Genomic DNA, 10,582 nt, shown 5'->3' on the forward strand with positions numbered 1-10,582 from the left:
TGTCTTCATCTCCCAGCGCTCAGCCCTCTCCCGAACTGTCACAGAGCCGCCTGCCGCCTGTCCCCATGCTCGCCCTATGTTGGAGATCTGATCCAGCACCAATACGCAATTTCCCCAATCTGTGCTGACAGCGCTCATGTCGACTGCTCACAACAGATCCCCCCCAATCCTCCTCCCCTGAGCTTCCCTGTGCGGTTGGAGCCGCGTATTCCGTCAAAGAGCTTTCACAGGTTATAAAAGGTAAACGGGGGGACAGGCGGAACTGCGGGCCTTGCTTCCCAGCCAGACGAATCAGTGTAACAGCATATTGTAGGCTCTCAACTAGGCAGAGGGGATGTATCAACCGGGACTGAGGCTGTGTTTATGGCTATGCCTGCGTTTGGGAAGCCCCACGGCGCTATCACTGACCCCCTCCTGCTGTAAATTTCCTTACTAATTTGACCCAGGATTCTGTATCACAATCTGCATTGAGAGAACTCCCAAAGGCTATACGGTTAGTCCCAGGCAGTAGAGATCGTTGTCCTCAGCCCGCCTGGGCGCAGACAGGATGTGGCAGCTCGGAGGCATTCAGTTAAAGGAGATGCACTTTAATGCTGCAGGCATGCATTTAAGAGAGCCTTGCAATAGTGAAAGTGTATGACGTGCTGGAGTCTATAAACAAACATAAAAAAAAGGAAGATTGGATGGGATAAAAAAAAAAAATCTGAGAATTAGCCTCACCTTGTTTCATGGCATCTAATCTTTTATGATGGTATGTGTACTTATTTTTATGATTAATTTGTTTTCTAGGACAGCGTTTTCTCGACAAATTGGGTTTAAAAATATCATCTGTTGTTAAGTATTACAAGGATTAGATGAAAAGGGGCATGCTGAACCTCAGTTTAAAATCTCTGAGAAATAAATTTCACTTAAAGTATTTTGCATGAGGAAGTGCAATTTAAACATTTTTGTAGAATCAAAAAAAATAATACAACATTAAAAAAAAACTCACTAAATTGTTGTTTTATACAGGATAAAATGTCTGCTATCTCATCTGAACGTCTGCAGTGACTATGATACTTACAGGTGGAATCCAAAGAAAAAAATTCCCATTTCATTTCACACAAAGCAAAAGCAATATCAAGCCAGTTTAGAGTGACAAAGTTAAACACTTAATTTAACACTATAGTAAAATTAAAGATGAGTAAACTCGTAACTGATTAATTTGTGAATTCAATGTTGTTTTTCATATTTTGTTATGTTACAACCACAATCTGCTATGTATTTTTGGGACATATCTTTGCTGTTTTTTAAGGTTTTACTGGCTTTAGTGGCCTTGATTTGACAGAGGTCAGACAGGAAATTAGGCAATAAGAGAAGGGGAAGACATGCCTCCATGATTATCAGGCAGGGATTCGAACGTGTGACGGTCACATCGAGGACTAAGGCCTCCATACATGGGCTGTGCTTTATCTCTGTGACACAACAGCACATTTAAAGTCAAATATATAAAGTAAGATATAATGGTCAATTAAGGTGAAATGATACTTTTCAACACTATGTATTGTATGTTTCAAATAAAAATCTCCAAAGTATTATGTGCATTTATATTCAACCTTCTGAGTCAATATTTTGAGGAATCCCCATTTGGTGCACTTTCAACTGTTTTTGAATATGTCTGAGAATTGTCCTACTTTTTGTTGTAAAATAGCTCTATCAGATCGGAAGAAGTGTTTCAGTCAACATACATTTTCTACTCTTGGCACAAGTTCTTACGTTACTTGGACTTGACTGGGTCATTCTAACACACTTATGTGTTTCGATCTTAACAATTTCAGTGCAGTCTTGTTTGTGTGTTTTGTGTCGTTCTCCTGGAAGTACATGATGTGCTTCAATTTCAAACCTTTTCTAGTCTCTAACAGCTTTTCCTTTAGAACTGTCTGAAGAAAAACATCCCCGAAGCATGATGCTCATGGTTTAAAGTGGAAGTGGTGTGTTCAGGGACTTGCCTACTTGTGGATACTTTTCCACACCTACTCACCTATTCTAGAGAGCAATATGTTCAAGTAGAATAGGATGGATGTTTTCTCAGGCTGATTAAATGATCTAAAGTACTTTTTTTATTTATTAGATCTGTTGAGAGTTAAAAGTGTGGCATAAAAACCTGAGCTCAACCATCACTTTGCATCACTTCACATTAAAATGTATAGATCCCTACTCATACATCCACCTGGATGGTCCATAGTTAGTAAACTGCATCTTGACTGACATGTGACATTTCATTATAGGGGAATAACAAATGCATAGAATAGATCCAAAATGATGTGGAGTACATAATGCCAAAGGATTCAGAGCAGAACCAGACCGGCTTACAGAAAAGATAAACTGAGCAGCAGCATTGAGAAACGAAACTTCAGACCCCCCACTGTCAGTTTGTGCACATCATCAGCAGAGAATTTTTACAACAATGCTATAACAAGGCATAAAGGTGTTGAGTCCAGTACAGACTGCTAATGGACTGTTTGTATTTGTTTCACATATTTGCTACACAAATAAACTAAATATTTTTGCGTATTTAATAAACCCCAAGTTAGTTAGTATGATCCTATTTGAAATACGGATAAAATAATAATGAATCTTAGTAATCGTCAGGATTTATATAAAATATATGCACTTTAAAATAATATTTATCTGGTAATTAATTCATCTGGTAAGTCACTCCCTTTTTATTCTTCCCTTACATTAAAAAAAAACAATAAAAATACATTTTTTATATACAAAAATTGAAGATTGGTGAGTTTATTTGTCATATTCACTGACGCATTAAAATGAAAGAGACGCGAAAGCATCTTGAGCGTTTTGATTGGTTACATTTCCTGTCAGTCAAACCTTGTGGAGGCGGGAGTTAAGCTTTTCATCCAATCACGTCGGTCGCTCTTCTCCGCTGCTTCTCCACACTCAGAAACATGGCGTTGCGGGAGTTAGCGTCTCTGGAAAAATACTTGGGCCTTAAAAAGCCGAACAAGTATAGCACACAGGGAGATAAAAAGGTAATATGTCGGTTATTTGTTTTCCCACCCTATTATGGAGGCGAATTGAATGGGTGCTTTCAAACAGCTGCGGGCGAGTGCACGTTGTCTATCAAAGAAATGCTAACAAGCTAAACATGTGTATTAAATGGGGGGTAGCTTTTGTTGCTAGCTTTTGTTCTCATACCATTGGCTTATATTATTACATTTAATTCGGAAGAATAATGTTATTTCGGCATATAAACCTGATTTTCCGATTTCAACATAGAGTCTCTATGAAAGGAGCAGCATGCTCTGCATAAGAGGGGTGGAGTCGGCTGTGTACTGAGTGTGGACTCGGAGCCATTTAAAGTGGGTGTTAACTCCCACTGCTGGTGATAGACACAGGAGTGAAAAATACACATTATAGAAAATATTTGTATCTTCAGTCTTTATTGCCTCTTCCACAAGTGTTGCATCACCCATTCTCTTCCTTACAATCTGGTTTTTGTCCAGTCCATATTTAAGCTTGATGATCCCTACTGCAGTTTCTGTCATAAATCCATAATGAGATTCTGTATATACAATTTTAACACAGACTAAATAAACAGGAGTGAGAGTACGGAAAAAAAGATGTTTGAAAAAGTCTATCATTTTGACATGAGGCTTCTGCAGGTACCCAGTTTTGCTGAAACCCAGTTGTTGACATCTTGCTGCCCCTCCCCTTTTCGCACCTCCCCCTTCAGGTGCCTGTGTTACAGAATAATAACGCCCCCCCACTGGTGGGACTGGTGACCATTGCCTGTCACCTGGTAAAAGAGGCCAAGCGCCCAGAGCTGCTGGGTGACGGTGCAGAAGGCAGGGCGGTGGTGCAGCAGTGGCTGGAGTACAGGGTGACCAAACTTGACAGCCACATAGAGGACACCAAGAGCATCCTGAAGGTAAAAAGTCATAAAGAAAAACTTTGATATCTTCCCTCTTTAAGGTCCAAATATATTTTTCACAGATCATAAAGCTGCTAATTCTGAATACGTTAATTTATTTCTTCCAATAAAAATAGTGTCGTTTCGTTTCTCAACAGCTCCTCGTCAACAAATATTGAACCTTTCCTCTGCTCGATCAATACGCCTGTATCTGTTTGTTTGTCTCGTTAAGGGACAAGCGACAGGAATAAAGGCTGATATATGGCCCCTTCAGTGACACGACCCCGCACGACAGAGAAAAGCGCTTTAATGTGCCTGACGCCAGTCAGCATGAAACGGATCGTCAGCCACTCTTGCGCTGGACGCTGGGCGCCTCTTGGCGCCGTCCTGTCAGTGTGAAGTCTCTGCGTGTGTGTGTGTTTGCGTGCGTGCTCTCTTCGAAGCGTGACACACTGTTGTGGCATGGCTGAGGAGTCATGCTGTGTTGCAGCATGTTATCTGGACAGGCCTTTAAATATTTTAATGGCGCCACTTACAGGAGGAAGTCGCCCTGAGCGGCTCGGCGCTGGTGCCGGTGGCCCCCCTGTCCTGTCCTGCTGCTTCAGCTGCATCCTTAACTCCCTTCTTTCAAGCGCTTCAGTCATCTCCCATTAAATTATTCAGAGATGCAAAAGTGACAACAGCAGGATCTCTTAAACTCCCACTCCCGGGGATGTAAATAAGAAATTCATACTTTCAGAGGCTCGACTAGCTTTTTAAGTAAACATCTAACATCTGCTAAACCTTTTGAGTAGTGCACTGTGTTTGAAGGTAGCTACGTAATAATTAATCTGGGAACCCCACCTTAAACCATTTAGGTTTACTTGGTAATTTGCTGCTGCAGATGACTGTCATTTCTTTTATGATCCACGAACTCCAGCAGTATTCAGGTAACAGAATATGCAAGCTCCTGTTTTTATGTCACCAAAAGCATCAACATGGTATTTACTAACATGAGCAAGTTTGTTCGCACCTTTTGGGCATGCCAAAAAATGGATTCTTACTTAGTATGATCCAAAATCGATGTAAAATGTCCCAAAATCAATTTTTTTAAAAAAGAAAGAAACAAAGAAAGCAACTCTGTCCATTTTGTTTTTGCAGTATTAAGGTAACAGATGTTTGACCTTTATATATGTAGTAAGGTACGAAAGAAAAAGATTGATCCAAAAATATTAAGTATAATGCATTAACAGCATCGTTAGGTATTTGGCAGTGTTTGTGAAGTATAATATTAAATATCTGTGCTTAATGAAAGAGGATAACCTTTTGAAATATTGTAGCATTGAAGTTATGAATGATGAAATTCTCATCGATTAGACTTAAAAGTTGTACACTTGTGCATTAGAACTGATTATTGAAACGCAGCTTTTGATCCAGTTAGGTTAAATGCCCAGTTAAGGTAGAAGAGAACTGAGCTTGGAGCTCCGTGTGTCGGTGGGGGTTACTAGGAGAGCCTCCCCTCCTCAGATGCACGACTGGGCTTTAGCTCCATGGCTGTAGGCAAAGAAAAGCAAGGATCTGATTCTTGAAGGGGAGGAAGTCTGCAGTCTTCATGCCTTGTTTGGCATCACCCACTCTTCCCGCACAATAACTCCATTTGCCCCCAAGATGCTTCTGTAAGTGTGTGTGGAAAGTCTTCCCTTTGTGTAATGTACAAGCGCTAAAGAGGTCCCTCCTCCCCCCTCCCTCGTCCCCTGGGACCAGCACTTCCACGTGCGACTTTGCATACACAGGCGACGGCTGAGAAACGCACAACAAGGCCACCAGAGTTTGAAAAGGCTTCACTGGATTCGCGGTCGTTTTGTCGTGGAGCAAACAAACAGCTCGTTTTGTTGGGCATCTGCGCTAAGTCTCCAGCCATGACGAGAGACGACGGGGGCCCTCAGGTTACAAATGATTTCTATTCACATCGCAGACATGCAGATGCAACAGCTGCACTCCTATGTACCTCATGCACCCTCAGATATATAAAAGATATGAACCTGCTGCTTCGGCACATTTACATGTTTAAAGGAGCTCAATTTAATACAGAATATGACGACAGCCATGTACAAAAGAAACTGTCGCAGACAATATTAGGCTGATAATGATATCCGGAACAGAATTTTGGAGTAAGATAAGACTTAAAAGTCAAATACGGGGGGAGCTTCATTAGTGATTCATGGAATGTTTTCATCTGTCATGTGAAGACAAGTGTGTTTACACAGAAATATTTACCATAATGCATAAATTATCATATTTTGAGACTTAATTTGCATATGTTGCATTGTTTGGAAATTTCCTCTTTCAGGACCTCAACCTCTACATGCAAGACAAAGTCTACCTGGCAGGGAACCAGTTAACTTTAGCTGATGTTCTTATGTACTATGGAATACACTCAATCATAGTAAGTTCTCTTCTTTTTTTTTCTTTTTTTTAGCTTTTAGTTACTATTACAGCATGTTACCGTAAATATAGAACAATATATTTTGCACTTTTTATTTGAATTGTGTCTGTCAGATACAATTCAAATAACATGTATCGAAGTTTGTGTCATAATAACGGGATAAAATGTAAAAAAGTTCCATGTGTAGAAATATTTTTGCATGTTTTGCTTTATTTCTTTAATATTCTTGCTTACTCTGTTAATATAATGCTAATAAAGATTTTGATGTATTCTAAATGTTTTGTTTCGTGACAACACAGAACTTCACAGCCAACTTTAGGCCGCTTTAGTTTCTATAATGCGATGCTGAATTGTATATTCATGAGTAAGTTTGATTGATTATGTCTTGGAGTTCTTATAGCCATACAGGGAGAAGCGAGGCATCCATTCCTTCTCCCTTCTATATTAAATTAATCTCGTCTCTCACTTTTCTCAAACCACAGCTCTAATTATCAATTTGTCATCGTATATAACACACAATTAGACCAGTCATATGGCCAAAGGGCATCGGGGACAAGCTGGCAATGAACACCCGGATTCTAAACACATTTTCAGCTCCCTTCAAACAGATTAAGTGATGTGGCATAAAGTGATGGCTTTAGCCTCAGACCAGGGACAAGTAAGTTTGTTCTGCCTTCCAGGATGAAAGAAAAGCGAGTTCAGAAACGGGAGCGGCAGAACACGACTCGGGGAGGGAGGGATCACATGTTGAGAGATGTCAGCGGTTGTGGCGGAGATGGAAGCTTGGCCCCCGCCACCAGGCAGATGAGCGTCACTTTGATTCGCTGTCAGTGTGGTTTTTAACCTCGGGGACAGCGGGTCAGCTGGCTCAACCCCTGACCTCGGCCAGTGCCGATGTTCAATTCAAGAAAAACAACTTTGCACAAACATTAAACCTGACTGATGCTACGTGGCTTCCAGGCCGAATGTTTGTATATGTGTGGGATTTGCCTATTTCACTTAATAGCATAATGAAAAACAAACGTAGGCCTAATTAGATTTGTGTTGCAGCATCGAACACAAATCAAAGTTTCATCTTTCTGAGATAAAAGTTTGACACCTGTGTAGAAATTAAATTTTTTTCATCTGATTGAAGCTGATCTGTTTTATTAACTTTTATTATTTGCTATCTGATTCTGGTCAATTTTAAAAATTTTCCTTGAAAATTCGATATTTTTACTGTGTTTTGCTTTTTTTTTAAATATAATTTACCATGAGCAGAAATGCAGCAATGCTGAAGTGTAAACATCATTTTGTGCCTTTAAATATAGTTCTGCTTCATGATGAAATTATTACTCTGACCCAACATGTGGAACCTGTTGTAGTTATTTTTTTCATCATATTTTGTTTTATTATGTTTTCTCAGTTTTGCTTTTTCCATAGAAACTTGAAAAATTAAGAACTTTTTTTAGACTATATTAAAATTAGTTTGACACTCTGGCATCTTCTGGGCTCATAAAGATAAAATAAATAAAATTATCAGTATAATATATAATATACAATACAATATAATGTATCAAAAATAAAGTGTATTGAATTAAAAATCATTAAAACAACCTTAATTATGTATAACTTTGAAAATATCTAGGTTTAAAATGTAAATGAACAATCTACAGCATCTGTGAATATTATAAAATGTATTTACTAGCCTCATGATGTCATGCTGCTTTCAAAACACACCTCTCTCTCTCTCTCTCTCTCTCTCTCTCTCTCTCTCTCTCTCTCTCTCTCTCGTTATCCCCCCTCCCTCCCAGCTGGACTTGGCCGTCCAGGAGAAGGAGCAGTACGTGAACGTGGCGCGGTGGTTCGACCACATCCAGCACCACCCAGGGGTCCGACACCACCTCCCCCCAGTAGTTGTGCTCAGGAACAGACTATACACCAGCAGACACCACTGAGCACTGACATCATCATCATCCTCCTCCCCCCAGCCTTACTCGGTACTAATCTTCTGATCAGATCTGGACAACTGATCTCCTAAAGTACAACATGGATCAAATTAAGGGTCTTGCCACATCGCCATATCAATGTTCTCTTATTCAAGTTCTGTGTCAACAATATGTCCCCGCTGATTTTTTTTTTTCAGTTGAGGATAAGAAAAATAGTTGAGTTCTAAAGCAATGTCTGTTGTTAATAAGTAATCAATGTCTCAGTCTTGCAAGCACTATTTATAAAGATTCAGGCGTCTTAACCCTCCTAATTTTTCCACAGAGCAGTGAAATGACTTAATCGCAGAGTTCAGGTATTTTTATGGCATTGTTTGTTTTTAAAGGGAAAACTGTATGCAATGCAGTGCTGCTACTGTAGCTTTTCTGTTGGTGAATGTTGTTTTTGTTTAATCTGAGCCTGGAGTCTTCTACCGCTGTTATCGGAGGTGAACGGACTTGACTGGCAGCGCATTACGTCCCAAGCTCTTGCTTGATGTGGTTGCTGGATTAATGTTGTAACCCTATAAACACCACAGCCCATACTCTTAACTTTTCAGATTTTACCTCATTAAACCTCTCAGCACATTTCTTTTCCCCCAGCCCCTCGTCGTAGTTTCTTTGCATGTGTCGTGTTTTTTCCAATCTCCGCTCTCCATTCCACTTCCTCGCCACCAGTTGTGTGGGCAGCAGCGAGCAGTTAAACGTCAGCCCTAGAGTCGGCGATCAGAGAGAGGCCCCAATCAGTCCCACTACCACCACTGTTGATGCTGCGGGCCACGGAGAGGGCAGCGGGCTCACCAGCTGCCACACAGATCCAGCCAGCCAAGGCCAGAACCCGAGGGCCCCTGGGCGACAGTCAGCCACTGTGTGTCATTTCACCCTCACGCTCCCACAGGGGGCTACTGGAGAGAGAAGGACGAAGAGAGGCAGCGAGCGAGTGAGCAAGCGGAGTGTGTGACGAAAGGACGGAGGCCACACAGCAAAAGAGCACCCAGAGGCCGAGGGATCTTTTTCGTGACAAGTGAACAATGATCTGCGCCTCCTAAAGCCCGACTGCTGCTGGCTGGATGCTTGCTATTAGCACCATTAACAGGCCCGATCCCGCCAGTGCTAGGAGAGCTGGTGTGTTTACATCATGGAGGTAATGAGAAATGGAAATGCAGAGAAGATGAGAGGTACATTTTGGGTAATAACTTATAAATACCTTCTACTGATTAGTCTGTGTGACCTTTTAAATATTCAAATCTGTTGGAGTGTTTTTTTTTTTTTTTAGCTTTCCTGGTTGCTGTTTAAACAGTTTTTGTTTCTTTCCTGCTTACATGCTCTGCATATTAAAATTATTGCTCAAAGCGAGTCTTTTTTTTTTTTTCTTTTTGTCTGATGTCAGCATATTTTTCATCCTGTGCCAATAAATCAGATACATGCAGAGCCCCTGACCTCTGACTCCTATGCCAACTACTCCGTGTGTACTTGTGGTATTCTTTTTAAAACAAAAAATGTTTTGCATAAACCAGCCAGAAGACAGAGCCATTGTTCATTGAAGTTGTGTTGGATCCCTCGCCTTGCGTTTGTTGCAAAGTGTTACAAAGTAGATACGAAGGATAAAAACAGCTCAAAGTCATTTGAGCGAGCCTTGTGACTAGTTGGGGCCATTTATTCTGCGGTCGAACCATTAAAGAAGGCCTTGTCCTCCCGGTTATGTTAACATTCTTCTGAAATTCATCTTTCCAGCGAGCACACCAGCAGACAGCACTGCTCACCACAGAGGTGTGAATTAAGTTTTTCCCACAGGAGTTAAATCCGGACAAGCCGCTTTAAGTTCTGTGTGTGGCAAAGCGATAGCTTCACACCATGCAGGGTTAATGTTATGGACACCCACAATGTTTAAAATCAATCCTTTAGAACAGGGTGGAACCAAGTATAGTGCAAACGATTGAAACTCAGTGATGAAATAAAAAACTGTAAAGTGCTTTGCAAAAGTATTCACACCCTTTGACCTTTTTTTTTTCCTAAACTCGAGCGTTTTTTATATGATAAGTGTATAATTTCTAGTTGAAGAATACGGTTTTGCTTTGTTTCTGAGTACAACTTAAGCAAGGTATCTATTTGTATTAGGATCAGTTCATCATCCATCCATTGTCTATATGTGTAGATCCTTGCAGGAAGTAGGTGCGTATCCAACAATCTTTGGTGGCAACAGAGACACACAACTGTAATGCATGGTTTCATGATATCCTCTGAAAAACAAGCATTCTTTGTCTTTCCTCTTTACAATTGGCC

At 40.6% G+C, this 10,582-nt stretch overlaps 1 protein-coding gene across 2 annotated transcripts; it reads left to right on the plus strand.

The window, feature by feature from the left end:
- Positions 1–2,883: 2,883 nt before the first annotated feature.
- Positions 2,884–9,757, plus strand: eef1e1 (eukaryotic translation elongation factor 1 epsilon 1). 2 transcript variants are annotated; one of them, XM_028005300.1, is made up of 5 exons: positions 2,884–3,029; positions 3,734–3,928; positions 6,240–6,335; positions 7,016–7,161; positions 8,129–9,757. In XM_028005300.1, exons 1-5 carry the CDS (start codon positions 2,946–2,948, stop codon positions 8,163–8,165), a joined length of 558 nt encoding a protein of 185 aa, XP_027861101.1. In that variant the 5' UTR covers positions 2,884–2,945; the 3' UTR covers positions 8,166–9,757. The 2 variants fall into 2 exon arrangements, with proteins under 2 accessions (XP_027861101.1, XP_027861104.1); XM_028005303.1 differs by lacking the exon at positions 7,016–7,161.
- Positions 9,758–10,582: the final 825 nt, after the last annotated feature.

Source organism: Xiphophorus couchianus, chromosome 21 (genome assembly GCF_001444195.1).
Source record: "Xiphophorus couchianus chromosome 21, X_couchianus-1.0, whole genome shotgun sequence".
NCBI classification, from domain to species: Eukaryota; Metazoa; Chordata; class Actinopteri; order Cyprinodontiformes; family Poeciliidae; genus Xiphophorus; species Xiphophorus couchianus.